The sequence below is a fragment of the Python bivittatus genome, unplaced genomic scaffold, assembly GCF_059951505.1.
Source record: "Python bivittatus isolate LINGU-HERP-01145 unplaced genomic scaffold, Pbiv_v1 ctg000310_np1212, whole genome shotgun sequence".
NCBI lineage: Eukaryota > Metazoa > Chordata > Lepidosauria > Squamata > Pythonidae > Python > Python bivittatus.
In genome coordinates this window covers 8881331-8898006 of record NW_028277054.1, presented here as the reverse complement: position 1 = coordinate 8898006, position 16676 = coordinate 8881331, and the positions used below count along the sequence as shown (strand labels likewise).

General features: G+C 41.7%; 1 protein-coding gene across 1 annotated transcript; it reads right to left on the bottom strand.

Annotated features, from left to right (window-relative positions):
• Window positions 1-668: 668 nt before the first annotated feature.
• On the bottom strand, window positions 669-13315 carry ZMPSTE24 (zinc metallopeptidase STE24). Its single transcript, XM_007429969.3, has 10 exons — window positions 13091-13315; window positions 11640-11786; window positions 10765-10851; window positions 8869-8985; window positions 7968-8120; window positions 6181-6322; window positions 4900-5087; window positions 3802-3906; window positions 2092-2235; window positions 669-1474 (listed from the first exon to the last, which is right to left on the bottom strand). The coding sequence occupies exons 1-10, from the start codon at window positions 13211-13213 to the stop codon at window positions 1250-1252; spliced, it is 1431 nt and encodes a 476-aa protein (XP_007430031.2). The 5' UTR covers window positions 13214-13315; the 3' UTR covers window positions 669-1249.
• Window positions 13316-16676: the final 3361 nt, after the last annotated feature.

The following is a 16676-nucleotide window of genomic DNA, read 5'->3' as shown; positions in this document are numbered from 1 at the left end:
TGGGAAGTGCCGCTGCCCCTGGAGGGATGAGGGCGGGGACCAAAGGAGGGGTTTAGCGGTTTAACGCTCGTGTAGCAAAGGCACGACAGCAAATCCGGGGACCGTCCCACCGTCTCTCTCTCTCTCTCAAATATTTTTCTTAAAGAAATCTTTTTTGGATTCGTTGACTTTAAATATTAGTAGCATGTTAGGATGGGATCATTTCGGATTGATTTTATGCTTTTGTAAAACGCCCTTAGATCCCCGGGGAAGGAAAGCGATCCTGTATGGAAATAATAGTCGTGGGCGGATGGCATCCACGCACCGCTTTGTTAAAGGTTTTTATCACGAACCTGACTTGAACAAAACATCCATTCTAATATTAACCTCTGCCTGTCCAGAATACTCCAAACAGAAAAGCCTTCCATGACCCAGAGCCATTCTTGGAAACAAATACAGGTGGGCGGCTGGCACTTAGATTTGGAATACCCAACTTCCCATTTTTTTCATTCAAAGTCGGGAAGGCACCAACAGAAACCAAGGAGGTGTCTGTGGAAACACCAACACCTTGTGTGTCATTTGGAGATCCCTCAAACCTACATTACTTGCGGTCAGGAAAAATTAGGTACAGGAGACAAGGCAAACCAAAGTCCAAACCGTTGTAATATATTTAAGACACATAACCAAGGTATATATCATCTGTAATTTATTTTCTGTTTCCCCTATCAGGGAAGGAGGTGTTTTCATCACCTCTGTAATTTTGTTGCAGATAAGAACTTGAACCGTGGAAGAAAGCTCTGCTATTCCAATCTGGATGATGACTGGGTTTAGAAATGTCAAATTCCAATGGTCGAAAAATTATTTTTCAGGTCTTTATCCTCCACCCCTGCCATGGATGAAGTAGGAGTTTCCCATATAAGAACATCTGGACAAAGTGCTTAACAGGTACAAAAGTCACATGGAAAGCTTTCACAGATTCAAGAATGGACACTTCAGTTGTGACAAATTATTTTTCCTTTCAAGCATAGCTTTGTGATTAAGATAAATGTTACACGTTACATTTCTCCCTCAACTCCTGATTACAATTCATTTGTTAGTAGAAAACAGGACTTTGGGGAGCTAGTTTCAAATCAAGTGAACAGCGCATATAACTATGCAGGATGCTGTGTTTAGGAATGAAATGGGTATACTGTAATACTTCTTTTTAAAAAACTGGGGAACTTGATTTGGGGACAATAGGTTCTTCCTCTGGGCCAACAGTTCTTTTCACTCAGTCCTGTTTAGATTCCTTCAGTGCTTGAAGTCTTTCTAACAGTGGAGGGTGAGAATAATGCCACATTGAAAATAACCAGTCTGAAACAGGGAATCCCAGGTTATCTTTGTTCAACTTGATCAGCGCAGAATACAGATCTTTAGCTTTTCCGAGTTTCTTGGCAAATGCATCAGCTTGAAATTCAAATCGCCTACTTAATACAGTCAAGCAAAAGGAGAGCACCTGCAGTGGAAACAATAGGAGGACACAGCATGAGATTTCAGAATGAGTTTCAGAGTCTTCCAAAACCACTTCTCCAAGTCTCATCACTGCTCTGCTATACCCAAACTTTCCAAAATATAGAAGGGAGAAGAAAATAGGCCATGTTCGGGATTAATTCTTCAAATACAGATATTGCTTGCAGAAAGGAACTAGTTCCCTTTTCTTCCTGCAGATCTCAGATTCCACCCTCCCCCCAAAATATTACTAAGAGTGAAAGAAGCCGCCTCAGTGAGTTGGACTATAACATGGAAGAGGGAAGGGTTTTGAAAAACATCAGATAAGAATTTCTGAGGGGGGTGGAAGATAATTCCTCCTGTGTTTTTGTGAGCTTCCTTCCTATTCAGAAAGATGCCCTGGGAGAAGCATTTCTGGGGAGTCCAAGGGGCTGGATGGAGAGCGAGGAGCAGAAAAGTCCACTTCCCTGTCTCCTTTCATGGGAGGGTGTTGGGATCCAACACATACAGACAAATTGTAACAGTAATTTAGGAGCGCAAGTATTCAACACAGAACACAGACAACTTTGCCAGCAAAGCAGCTCCTATCATTTGAGCAAAGTGCCCATCTAAACTGGAGTTTACCTCATTGTAAGGTGAGAAAATAAACTGAAAGATGATCAGCAAGCCTATCAGGGTAGGCTGGGTTTCATAGAATCCAAAGGCAGCAAAGAGCTCCTTTCGACCGATCAACACCGCAAATAAGAAGAAACATAAGAAGGAGTTCATCTGACAGAAAACAAGATACAGGGTGTTAGGAATTATTAACCACCTTGAATGTTATACTAAAAATGATCTATAATAAATGAGTTGGGCACTCAGATAGAAAAAAAATACCACAATAAAGCTGGTATGCTTTGTTTTGTTTTAGCAAGCTGAGTACATAAAGTTACGAACGTGCATTAAACAGACTATTAATAGCTAATTTTTCATTTTTATCTTCCCATATCAGAGGTTGGATACCACATGCTGGGTAATAAAAGAGGGAAGTGGGTGTTATGTCATTTACAGGTAGTCCTCGCTTAATGATCACAACTGGGACTGGAATTTATGTTGCTAAGCGATGCAATCGTTATGCGAATCATCACGAGTGGACCCAATTTTACCACCTTTTTTGCAGGGTTCGTTAAGTGAATCACACGGTCATTAAGCGAATCGTGTGGTTGTTAAGTAAATCACAAGGTTCCCCATTGATTTTGTTTGCCAGAAGCCAGCTAGGAAGGTTGCAAATGGCAATCATGTGACCCCTCAGGACACTGCAACTGTCATAAATGCAAGCTGCTTGCCAAGCGCCCGGATCATGATCACATGACTGCGGGGGCACTGCAAAGGCTGTAAATTTGAGCACTGGTTGTAAGTCACTTTTAGTGCTGTTGTAACTACAAATGGTCACTAAATGAATGGTCGTTAAGCAAGGACTACCTGTATGTCCTGCTTGCAGACTTCCCGGAGCATCTTTTTGGCCACCATGGGCACAGAATGCTGTACCAGAGAAGTCTTTAGTGTGGTCCACCACAGCATTCTCTAAGCCATTCTGCAGATGTGGAAATACAGGAACCTCCCCTAGTAGAAGGGCCAGGCACCCTTCTGTGGAGAAAGATTTTATATAATGTGGATCCATCCCCAAGCTCTAGATGGACTTTTTCACTTTTGTTTGGCTAAGCACCTAACTCAGAGCCAGCAGTCTTCCAGGTTATTCTATTGCAGTCTGCTACAAAATTACCAAGGCAGCTTAAAACATAAAATGGCAGTGATAAAATAATGATAAATAAAAGCAGCTCGTAAAGATGAGAAGTAAAACGTATTCAAATTAAGATAACAGAATAAGTAATTTAATCAACTGGCAAATAAAACGCTTTCAAAATCCCTTCTCTTGCTAATTCTCTGCTCAACAGCCTTCTCCAAAGTCCAGGAGGAAGACACCTCCTTGCCCCATCTCAAATTATTTTTTCCCACCATATGCATTCACGCTACTAGAAACAGCATCTTCCAGAACACTTCAAACACTTAAATAATGCATGGAAAGAGGAGTAATCCCATCGAGTTCTGATCCAGTCCACTGATACCTACACCTCTTCAGGGTCGCTTTTATAACTTAAAAAGAGATTAAAGATTCAGATGTCCCACATCATGTGTCATTTAGTCTGTTGTACCAACGCTTTCATATGTCCTCATTCCATTTTCTCAATTGTATACAACAGAGGTGTAAAATTATAGCAGAAATCTGGAGCCATTTTATTTTATTAGTAAACAGTGATAAACAAAAGATAGGTGCCCAATTTTTTGTTTACATACCTGGCTAATGACAATATTTTTAATGGTATGGCCAAGTTTCCAGTGTCCCAACTCATGTCCTAGCACAGCCAAAACTTCTTCATTTTTGCAACCTTGCTTCTTATTCTAGATATAATGGAGAAAAATAAAAATCGATCTCTTTAACTTGCAGGCTGCATGCACGCACGCACACATAGTGGGTAGGACACAATGTGCTTGTTTGGATTGCTGGGTTTGGAAAGATTTTAAAGGGGCAAGACCTAAGATGCTCATTGGTCCCTTAAAAATCCCAATGGGCCAAATATTCCTTTTTTTAGAAGTGGAAGTTGAAATGAACAGGTCCATAAAACTCTGCTTGAGTTAGCCATTTCACCACTTAAAACTCCACTCCCCAATCCCTGGCCAAAAATGTCAGCTTTATCCAGACCGTCTGATCATACCTCTTATAATTCCCCCCAATCATAAGAGGCACAACCAGCCTCCACCAAGCAAAGCACCAAGATACAGGTATAGCCTTCAACCAAGAAAACATTGCCCACCCTTGTTGTACCCACAAGGGTAACTTTCTCTAAACTCAGGACTGGAGTAGAAGGCGAGGCTAACATTAACATCCTTATCTTAACTAACTTCCAAATCTCCATAATAAAAGCAACACAAAAAGGCTGTGGCATCACGGAAACAGAATCAATCAACAGGGTTCTCTTCTTCATGGTTAACTCTTCCCAAATCAGCCACTTTAAATAAATGCAGCACACGCTTGCCAATTACAAAGTGCAAGGAAGACCAAACATTATATGAAGGTCCTCCCCAGTGCAGATAAAGCCATATTACTTGGGAGATTCCACATTTTTATAGAAAAAGGACTGAGATTACAATAGTTGACTGCCTTGGGGGCTCACAAGTCTGTCCTCAAAAGCAAAGTTCCCAACGTCCATGTCCTCCAAAAATAACCACACAGAAAACCTCACTTTAACTTTCATAACCAAAGATTCAATGTGCATGCTGGCCTTCCTGTAATTGCTGCTTGGGCCTTCCTTTTAGGCAACCCATCTTCCTTATTTGGAAATTTTGGATCAGGTCTGTCAATAACAATAACATAAAATAAAAATCAGGGCTCACTTTGGCTTTAGCCTTCGTTTCAGGTCCTCCCTCGTTTCCTCCGGCTACCTGCGTGTCCAAACCAGGCTCTTCAGAGTGCTCTTTGTTAAGGGCAGAATAATCCTCCAGGAGAGTGTCAAACAGCACAATACGCTTATTCTTGAAGAAGCCATAGAAATAAGCATTGCTATGGGAAGAACGCTTGGAGCCTGGAGGGGGTGGGGAAAGGGGAGAATTCAGTCACATTAAAGTAAACCCACCCATCAGATTTTAAGCAGAGACACGGCTTACATGTATTTGGCCTTCAGCGGATAGCATCAGCTAGTGCCATCCTGGTAGAGACCAGTAAGCTTGCCCGGGTTCACTTGTTCAAGCTGTGCACAGCCTGAGAACCCAATCACATGAACTGCAGTGCAAGTGGAAATGCCTGACATCAAGTTCACCATCCAGTATAGCTGTAAGGTTGAGTGGTAGGCAGAAGGAGCTATTCCAAATGGCATAATTGCAGCAAATAGTTCTCATGAGGCATGGAGAAAAGTGGCACAGGCAGACTATGGAATAACATCATACTTGTCTTCCCTTGTGGGACTCTGTGAGACCACCCACCCAGACAGTGAGTAGGATCAAACTGCTTGGCCCAAGGAAGGAGGCAGCACTGTGTGCCAGCAGACTTTGATGGTGACTGTACAGAATCCTTCCCATACCCACAGAACCAAGGACCATCCTGGCAACGCTGCAAACACACAATGGGATTATGAGGTTTCAAGCACTTAAGGCAGCCCTCCCCAATACGGATGTCCTCCAGATATGCAGACCTCAAATCCCAGAATTCTCAGTAGTGGCCATGCTGACTGGGAATTCTAGGAATTGGCCTGCACATCTGGATGGCACCCAGACTGGGGAAAGCTGGGCTAAGGCCTAAAAGTCTGGGCTACATAGTTCCAGTTCAAGGGCTGTTATTCATTGCAGATACCCATAAAGCTAATACAGCCAATGTTCAAGTTCTCTGAACACTACCACTTGACTGTTGTTATTACTAGATTTGGACAATTACAAATGTTGAGTTGATTCCTCACTTTATTATATGGTCAGCTGCAAAATAATGAGCTAACATCCTAGGGAATACACCTGGAGGACTTCTATGTATCATTCATGTTCTTCCTTTATGGCTGCAGCAGGTTTCCACAGTCAGTAAGTTAAAGCCGCCTCTGCAATAGCATAATTTCAGAAAACCAGTGTGGGGTTTGCAATATTCAGAATCAGAACCTGAGCAACTATCAAGACAAGGCTCCATTCCCATACCTTCCACAACATAAACTTTGGTGAGCGGAAAGTCTATATCCTTTGCCATTGCCTCAATCTCTTTCTTGAGCTCTCCTTCGGGAAGTGGAATGAATTTGTCAAACAATGGAGCAATATAGTCAGCATAGATTGTGACAAGAACCTAGAGTGGAGCAAAAGGAAAGAACATAAATACCTTACAATTATATAGCCATCAATGTTTATCCCTTGGAAAAAGCAAACAATCATTTGCAGATTTATGGTCATGAATTTCAGGTAACATTCTGCATTACATTTTCTTCTGGCTTTGAGGCACAGAGATACTGGTCTTCTTGAAGAAATGGAAGTGGTGCTAGCTTTCAAGACTTAGCACCTCCAATACATTCCACATTCTTTCAAGGAGAATATATTGAATAAGAGAGAATTCCAAAATAAGTCAAGAGGAATTTGTCACTGGCATCAGCTTAGCCATTTCAGTTTATTAGGAAGATACATGCAATTGCTCCCAGATTAAATAGAGATCAAGATATTTATTGTACTGAGTTAATCAGTTCAACAATAAAAGAATATCTGTCTCGCCCAACAACTATTTTGTGAATCACTATTATCTAAACATGTTTACGACCCTTATATTTCATTTCTTTACGATCTATTATTTTACATTCCTCTTGCCACCACCATATATTCCTCACCTCTAATGAAAAAAAAGGTAGCCCATAAAAGCTTATGCTGAATGAAGACAGATTCCAATTGTCTTGGAATTGGAAATGGCTAAGCTGATGCCAGTGACAAATTCCTCTTGACTTATTTTGGAATTCTCTCTCCAATTGAATCTGTGGTAGAATCCATGAGCAGAAGTAATGGGCTTCCCTTCAATGGATATGTCCAAGCAGAGGCCACTTATTTGGGCTGCTTTAATTTGGATTTTTGCACTGAAGGATTAAACACAGGAGCCCAGATGGTCCCTTCTGATTCTGTGAAATACATTGGCCTTTAAAGGCCATAGGAGGCTTTGTTATTTAAACAGGATAGATGATGTAAACCTTTTCTTCTCAGCCATCTGGCTCCATTATCTATGGCTGAGCTTCAGTTAGATTGTGCCCACAAATGCCTTACTGTAAAGCTCTCAGCACAATTAAAAAAGAAAAAAAAATTAGTAAAACCATCTTGGTCACTTGTAAAATCCAGCCAGCACCCTTACAAAGCAAGTTGGAAAGTCACTATCAGTGAAATCAGAATTATTTTTACTGGGCTTTATGGATGCTGAACTAGAAAAGAAACATGGGAAACTAATTTTGTTTATTGTAACTGCAGTAAGATTATTATATGCACAAAGATGGAAGAATAATGAAATTCCCACAGCAGAGGACTGGATTATAAAATTGATGGAGCTCATGGAAATGGGAAAGCTGATCAGGGAAAAAACAAATTAAGACTTTTTTAAAAGACTGGAAACCTCATATGGAGTATTTGCTGAAAGAAGAAAAGACTGAATTGATGATTGGGGATTACAAAAATTAAAGAGGGAGGCGAAAGAGTAAGATGGCCATTACTCAATAGAAACAAGGGCAGAAGTCAAAATTCTGTATTTTCTTACTTTTTTCACTTTTTTCTTATTCCTCATCTCTTTTCTTTTTCTTCTTTTTCTTTTCATTTTCTATACTTTTATTGTATTGTAACATTCTAATAAAATATATTTTTAAAAAGGAAAGTCACTATCAGCAAAGGAAAAAAAAAGAGCAAAACCTTAATAACGGAGACCATTTTTGAAGAATTCTAAACCAAACAACCAAATGTTGTGAACTCACCAAGGAAACCACTAAAGTGAAAAGCCATGCGTAGATGAAGAAATAGTCTCCACCTATTTTGATGATGTAAAGTAGGAGTGATGTCACTGGCAGGAGAATACACTGTGTTACAATGAACTTCTTGATGGCATCTTTAAAAAAGAATCCCAGGGTCTATTAAAAAGAAACATACATAATAAGCTTGGGGGGATGTGAAATGGACTCCACAAATACCACGAGTTTTACATTACATGCACTTTAGTTACATTTCAAAGTTGTCCAGCCACTTTGCAAGGACAGCTAAAATTGACAGAACACTAAAAACATCCCTTTCCCAAGTGTGGCAAAACAGCACGTCCAAAAACCCAAGAAACAAAAAAGTTTATTCAAGATGGGACTGAAAAGAGAACGTGCTTAGACATACAACTAGGAAACAGCTGAAATAAAACAGAAAAGAAAGGATGTGGGCAACTCCCTCAGACATCTGCAAGGGAACTGAGGGCTCCCTAAGAGAATACAGGCAAAGGAAACTAAATGTTTTGGTTCTTCTCTATGAAGCTCATATTTCAGCAATTAATCATGGCAGTGCAACCATTATTGTTAAAAGCAGAGAGCGCTTGCCTGTTAATAAGCAAAAGATAGCATTCCTCAAGATTAGCTGGACTACAATTTCCATCAGCTGTCAGGCAGCATGGCCAATCATGGGTATTTTATTTATTTATTACATTTGTCCACAGCTGATTTCAATAAATTGACTCACAGTGGTTTATAGCAGAAGCATGGAACATCCACAGTAAGGAACTATAAAACATCTGTGGGTTAGAGGACCCAAACAAATACAGCATTAAAACATCCGCAGTAAGATATTGCATTCCAAAACACCGAGAAGACAAGGTCAGAGAAGGTAGAAATGATATAATACCTGTTGGTTGAAACCGTGCTTTTCCTCAATGACAAAAGTATTATAGAGGCTCCAGGGCAAACCCGTGACTGCACTGAAAAGTGTAGCAAGCAGTAGGAATACCAACGACTGGACAATCTACGCATCAGAATAATGAAGGGGAGAACTGTTATAAATAAGTATTAACCTCACCTACATAATAGGGTCAGATCGAGACTTGGTCATACTTATTTATTTTTCAAATTTATATATGCCACCCATCTCACTATACAAGTGACTCCAGGCAGCGTTACCTATAAAAAACTAGAAAATCCTAGAAAAAAAAAAAGTTAAGAACTACAAAAGGTTAAAATTAAATAAAAAAGTTAAAATTACAGTGCAAATACTTGCAATGTCTCATGACAATTTAAATGGGATTTACGTTAGTTACAACTATCTTGATTTTAATGGTATAGCCTAAGCATGACCAAGTCTGAATTACAGCCCAGAATTCCTCTGCATTCTGGTGTTATGCTTAGGGCTTTTGCCAAGTCCCTCTATTCTACACTAAATTCATGCACAAAATTTGTTTCCAGTCCTGAAATTACATGCTAGTGCAAACACTTTGAAGTTCCTCCTGCCAATGGAAGTAATTAAACAATCATGGGCAGATCCATCCACAGGCTGTGTGTTACAAACAAACCAGGACTCCCAGCTGGGTTCTCTCCAAGTAAGCCACAGTTATGCCAAGAAAAAATCATGGCTAATGACTGGCTTGTTTGAAAAAAAACAAAACAAGGTATTTGATACATTCGTAGCACTAAATAAACTACAGAGCTGTTACGTTTATTTAAGTCATTGCCACTGAGATGAGCTGCCAAGCTTGCATGATCAAACAGCATGCACAGGCCAAGAACAGTCATTATAAAAAAATTCAGGTGGCTATCTGCAAAATCTATAAATCCAAGAAAGGAGCATTCTGGAGAACTCTTGTATTTTCCATCCCCACTCTTGACTTCACCAGTCTTGCCATACTAAGGATGGTCCAGCAGGTTTTTGGAAGTCAAGCTTCCAAACTGGAAGTAGTCTGTCATGTTCTGGATGAATGCTACATTAAGTTCCAGTTTGGATGATTAATGGCTGTAAAACACTCTGATCAACCAGAGAGTGGCCAGTTGCTGGGTGGCACAGAATCTTCAGTTCCCAGAACAGGAGATTTGGCACCTCCCTAGCTGCTACAGAGTGAGATCATCTATGATCATAGCAATAAAACAAAATCTAAATATACCTTCCTGCTTTGTAATCTTTTGGTCACAGCACAGAAGCAATGTGAGCTACTCTACAATCACGATACTACGCTACCATAATATGTAATTGTACTGGGAACTATTTTCTTTCTGATAGTTTTGGAATCCAAATTAGGATTTTCTTTACGGCATCATTCCTGTGCGTTATCACTAGAGAAGAGTGAAGAGAATCTAAATGCTAAGCACTGACTTAACACTCTCATTTAATTCCTTTCAGGTGTCCAAGCAACAAAATGTTTATTCATCCAGTAATGTTCAGAGGAAAGTAAGTTTATCATTGTTTAGTGTCATAATAAATATATTAAACTTCCAGATCCAGGGGCAGTATACCACTGCATATCAGTTGCTGAAGAGCAACAGTGGGCTGTTTATAGGCTTCTGATCCTGTTTTCAGGTTTCTCAGAGTAATGTCTGAATACTGTCCCACCTAGCTAGAGAGATTTTAAATGGGAATCTAGACTAGATGGGAATACAATTCCATCTTCTAAAGCAGATACTTCTCTGGTCTGATCCAGCACACCTTTCCTTACATTCCTCAAGATTAAACAAAAAACACCAGGGGATTACCTAGCACTTTATCAAAAACGATTAAGTTAGTATTCAGCTGGTTCAAGCAAACCAACACACCTACCTCATATTCAGGTCCAAAACCAGCACGATTTGAAATGTCTCCAGATACAGACCAAAGGAAAGGAATTCCTCCACAAAGAAGGATTACCTGTAAGAACAAAAATATAACTTTCTGGAACAAACTAACAAGGTATCATCTTGGTTAAATGTGGGATTCCAGAAACTGAGGAGATCCAGATTCAAAACTGCATTTAACTGTAAAGCTTGCTGGGTATTAGTCAACTAACAGCCAGAACTAATGTGAGCCCAAAGCTCATTCATGTAACAGCAAATAATATGATCAATCAGATTGAGCACTACTTTCACTGAAAATTTCTTCTTATCCTAACAACAAGTTTATTATGAGCAGGAGATTCCATTCTCTAAAACATTAGGAAAAAAGAGGGGCATGGAACCTGTGAGCCAAAGCTCAATTGTATGTAGGATGCAGAGAGAGAAAGTACTGCACAGGATAGAAAGATGGGGTGGCAGGGAATGAAAGTGTATTAGCTAATCCTGCAAACTGCATTCATAGCTAGCTCTTGCTCTCCCAACTGTTGGATCTTCCACTACCATTGACATACAGCCCTTGAAGCATTACCTTCAGGAAATGTCAGCAGAAGGAGGAAAAGCGACCCTCAATTCTGCATGAAGGAAGTCTATCTGGGCTTCTTAGTAGCATTTACTTCCAGCCCAAGGTCTCTCTTATTCAATATACTATGAAGCAAAAAACCAGTGGATTTCTACATTCTATCACAGAATAAATCCTCCTGGCATTTTTATACAAACGTTCCTTTGTAAATATTCTCATGTATGCACACATACAACTATACAAATTAGTATGCATTCTAACTCATTGAAAAATACACAAAACCAAAGGGGAAGAAAGATACCTACCGTGCCCTCTACCTCCGAGTACAGTCCTGACCAGAAGCTGAATGCACTTTTATCTAATTGATAAAGACGGGATTTTTCAAATGTTTCTGAGTCCATGATTGGCCCTAATTCCAGTGGGACATGGGTGGTTGTCCTGTAGACAGTCCTCTGAAATATTTTAAAAATAAGCAGTAATTTAGCTTGCATTCTCAAAGAATGTTCTCACATGCCATTGGAAGTTCAGTCCTTCAGCCCAAGGATTGTTAAAATACATAATGATAATAAAAAGCTACCATGATTACAAAAGCACTTACGTACGACCAGGAAATACATCACCAAATCAATGGATCTAAGTTCTATGAATTTTCTTAGTGGGGGAAGCGGGAATCTTCTTTACAGTTTACCTGATAGCTTTTACTGAATAGGTTGGATTAATTCTTTTAAGGTTTGGGGCAAAACTATTATGGAAAAACTGATCAAAGTTTGTTCCTGAGGCTCTGTGATAGAAAGAAGCCCTGCTCTATGGTAACATCCCAGTGTCAAACACCCTCCCAAGGTGTAATAGTTCACCTATTTTTCATTAAGTTTAAGGGGACCCACCCTTAAAACAAACAATACCAGTTAAGAGGCCCTTCTCAATAGCCTAGGCAAAGGCTTGTAATTTTCATAATATGGTCCCACCCTTGAAACAGACTACACCAGTTAAGAGGCCCTTCTCAGAAGCCTAGACAAGAGCTTGTAATTTTCATAATTGTAATTTTCATATTAGCCTTAACAATAATACCAGCACTGAAGGTAAACACAGTATTAAAAATATGAGGCACGCATTTGATTTGATGTCTTCAAGCATGATTGCTAAGACACCCAGCAATTCTGATGGGGGGAGGATGCAGGGACAGGAGGATGAAAAGAGGCATTTCAGAACCAGTGCTATACAGGTGGCACCTGTGGAAACAGCCTTTATAATCGATCAAGGCTCTCCTTATATTCTTAATTACTTAGCTTTTTAAAAACACGGGGCAACATTGCCCGACCAGGCGACCTCCAGGCGTGCTGCACTTCATCGCCCATCCTTCCTAGCGCCTATGGGAGTCGAAATCCGAAAACACCCCTGGGGGAAGACGGTGCTGGACGACAAAGCCAGCCCAGCACTGACCGCAGCCTTAATGCCAACGAAGCCTTTTTAAGGAAAAGAGTCCGTCCTATATCGGTTTGGGTGAGAGTAGTTCACATGGCATACCCCTCCCTAAGCGCGCACGGGACTGCAATCCTGCCGGCCAAACCCAACCGCTGAGGCTTCGGGAGAGCTGCCCGCCTGCGCCCGTCCTCCACGGTACTCGGCAGCCCCAGACGGAGGGCCCGCTCGACCCAGCACAAGGCGGCGGCGGGGGTGACTCGTCTCCTCACGGCCCTAAATTAGCGACGGGGCTGTCAAGCGCGGGCTTGGGCGGGAAGGGAAGGAAGGGTCTGACCTGCCGCCAGGCGAGCAGGGCCTCCCACAGGTAGACGGCCCAGGAGAAGAGCAGCACCGAGCAGAAAATCCGGTTCTCAATGGGGCTCTCGGCCCAGAGATCGCCCAGCAGCGACACCGCCATGCTCGGCCTCCGTCCGCCGCTCTCCCACCGAGCCACTCGCCGGCACGCCTGGTCCTCCTCAGCCGGCTTCCGGCTGCGATGACACTGGCAGAGCAATCTCCGGAACCGCTTCCGCCCGAAGTGCTTCCGGGACGAGCTTTCCCCTTCTTCTATAGGACTTCCGGTTCCCGAAGGGCGGAGAGTCCGCCATGTGCGGGGCAGGGAGGAGTGGAAGGGGAAGTGATAGGGAAGATGTTTGTGGCCTGCCTCCTATAAAACAGGGTTCCTCAACCTTGGCAACTTTCAGACAGGTGGACTTCAACTTCCAGAATTCCCCAGCCAGCAAGGGTTTCTGGGGAATTCTGGGAGTTGAAGTCCACCCGTCTTAAAGTTGCCAAGGTTGAGGAACCCTGCTATAAAACACTTTTTTTGGTGCCTTCAAGTCTGTGTTGACTCCTGGTGGCTGCTTGGACTAGTCCCTGCAGTTTTCTTGGCAAGATTTCAGAAGTGGCTTGCCCTTGCTGTCTTCCTAGGGCTTGAGAGTGTGTGACTGGCCCAAGGTCACCCAGCTGGCTTTGTGCCTGAGGCAGGACTAGAACTCTCGGCCTCCAGATTTCTAGCCTGATGCCTTAACCGCTGCACCAAACTGGCTTTCTAATAGCCTTAGGCAAATCATTTGTTTCCACTCATCCATTAATCATCTAACTGATAAGATGAAGGGAGAAGTAGCAGCAAAGTATTGTCGCTCCATTCAAATGTGCATTCCCCCACCCACCCCACATATACATATTAGTTCTGGTTAACTGTTGTGGCTTTTAATTGATTTATGATTTTGTGAGCTGTGCAAAGAGTTATTTTAAACCATCAAACAAATCAACCCAGAGTTCTCACTTGAGGCATAAATAAAGAGGCTGAAATTAGGTAGTTCTCGACTTACAACCATAATGGGGACCGGAACTCCCATCGCTAAGTGAAGTGGTCATTAAGTGAGTCATGCCCAATTTTATGACCTTTTTTGCTGAGGTTGTTAAGCAATTCACAGCAGTCATTAAGCACAGCAGTAGTTGTTAAGTGAATCTGGCTTCCCCCATTTACTTTGCTTGTTAGAAGCCCTCTGGGAGGGTTGCAAATGGCAATCATGTAACCTCAGGAAGCTACAACTATTGTAAATACATGCCGGTTGCCAAGCACCTGAAGTTTGATCACGTGACTGCAGGGATGCTGCAATGGTTTAAGTATGAGGACCAGTCGTAAGTAACTTTTTTAGCGCCGTCCTAACTTCAAATGGCTATAAGCCGAGGACTACCTGTATCCTATTTCGGACACATTATGTGAAGACCCAGCTCTCTGGAGAAGGCTCTAATGCTGGGAAAGGTGAAAGGAAAGAGGACAACTGGCAGCAAGTTGGATGGATTCAGTTACAGTGGCTGAAGGACCAGGTTAGGGACAGATCATCACAGAGAAAATCTATCTATGTAATTTTTAAGAGTTGACAACTTGATGGCACCTAATCAATCATTTCACAAATACATCCCTAAGTTTACCCACTTAAATGTCCCAAAAAGAGGAATTGTGGCCGAAATGATGCAGTGGACTACAATGGCTTACTCTTCTAAAGTCAGTGAGTACTAACCTATTGAAAACTCTCTGGTAGAACAAGTGTTTTTGATATGGTTTGGACAAAAATTCCAAAATGATCCAGGATTTTCTGTTATCTCCTTATATGTTTTAAAACCTGAGATTCCTTAAGACAGCTTTTCAGCACCTCCAAAGACTTCTCTACTTTAACAGGAACAGGCAACGTGCACTTTTACTACATCAGCTATAAATCTCCAGGATCTTTGCAACAGAGGAAGCGGCACTTTGTTTCCTTGTATATTAAAAAGGTTAAAGCAGAAACCAAGTATCTTAGTCCATCAAGTATGAAGCTCGGAAAAGCAGACCATCTTCAGTTCAGTGGAGTTTGGGGATGGACAAAGTATGGTGATAAAGCACATCTTTTGCCAAAGAAGATCCCACTTCCAACCTTGCTACATCTAGATGAAAATATAAGCTGGAAGTATAGAACCACTTCTACAAGTTAGAGCAGCAGGTTTCAAGGAAATAGGACTGAGAGAAAACAGCTTCTGACCATTCCTTTTGCTAGTCCTGTTGCTGTCAAGTACTACTGTTGTCTTAGCTGTATCTTGAATTGCTTTGTGAATCATTGGCATTTGGATTTTAGTGCTGTATAAAGAGGTCAGCGCACTGAGATAGTCTCATCAGCCCTATATGTTCGCCCTTACAACCCCCCAAAATCACATTACCAGCAGCAATTTTGGGCAGTAGTTTTTCATGTTGGGGGGGGCAAAATGGGTGACTTGTCCCTCCCCTCAAAAGAGCCAAATATTTCAATCTTCCCATCATTCTGTGACATATCCTCATTAGTAAAATGGTAAAATATATACAACTGTTAGATGAGTTCATAACTGCCTGAATGATCACCTTGAAGACTATTCATAAATGATTCCACGTCAGTTTGGTGAGTAGTATTGTTACCAGGCAGTATCCTGAGCTGTGTGCTCTTCAACATTTTAATTAATGACCTGGATGAAAGAGTTGAGGGAGTTATCAAACCTGCAAGCAGTGCAAAACCAGGAATGGGTAACCCTTTAAAAGAGAAGATTCCAAAAGATTTAGACAAGATTGGACAGAGGGCCAAAACAAATGGGATGAAATTTAACAAGGTGAAATGTCAAGTCCTGCCTGAGAATGAACGATATCAAGGGTAGAATGAGGGACACCTGACACGGCAGGAGGAAATAGATCTGGGTGTTGTTCTAGAAGATTATTATGAGTTGCACATGAGCCAACAGTGTGATGCAGCTGCTAAAAAGGCAGATGTGCCCATTAATACATTTGGGGATGTATTAACAATCAGAGTACAGAACACTGGAAGTTAATTGTCCCACCCTGTTCTTCCTGTTCAGCCCACTTGGAATATTAGCCCTATATTGAAATGGGATGAAGGAACTGGGCATATTTTGCTACAGAAAAAAAGACCCAACATTGTCATGTAGAGGAGAGTGGACTTGTTTTTGCTGCCATACAAGGCAGGACCAGTATTAATGGGGTGAACCTACAGTGAAGTAGATATTAGGAAGAATTTGCTGAGTTAAGAGCTGTCAACCAGCAGAAAGGGCTGCCAGGAGTGGTGTGTTCCCCCTCATTGGTGATCTTCACACAGAGGCTGGAGACCCATCTGTCCAAAATGCTTCAGCAGGCCCCCCACCAAGCAGAGGGTTGGACTATAGGACCAGTGAGGACCCTTCCAACCCCCTGATTCACCAATTCTATGATCACTGCATCACCAGTCATGTCTCCTGTGGCCCACAAAAGATTAATTGAAAATGACACCCCATTGGCAAAATGTCACTCATTCCAGTAGCAAGGGGGGGAAAATAATTTGGTGTGAGAGAAAGAAGCCTTGAGGCAAGGGTTAGCC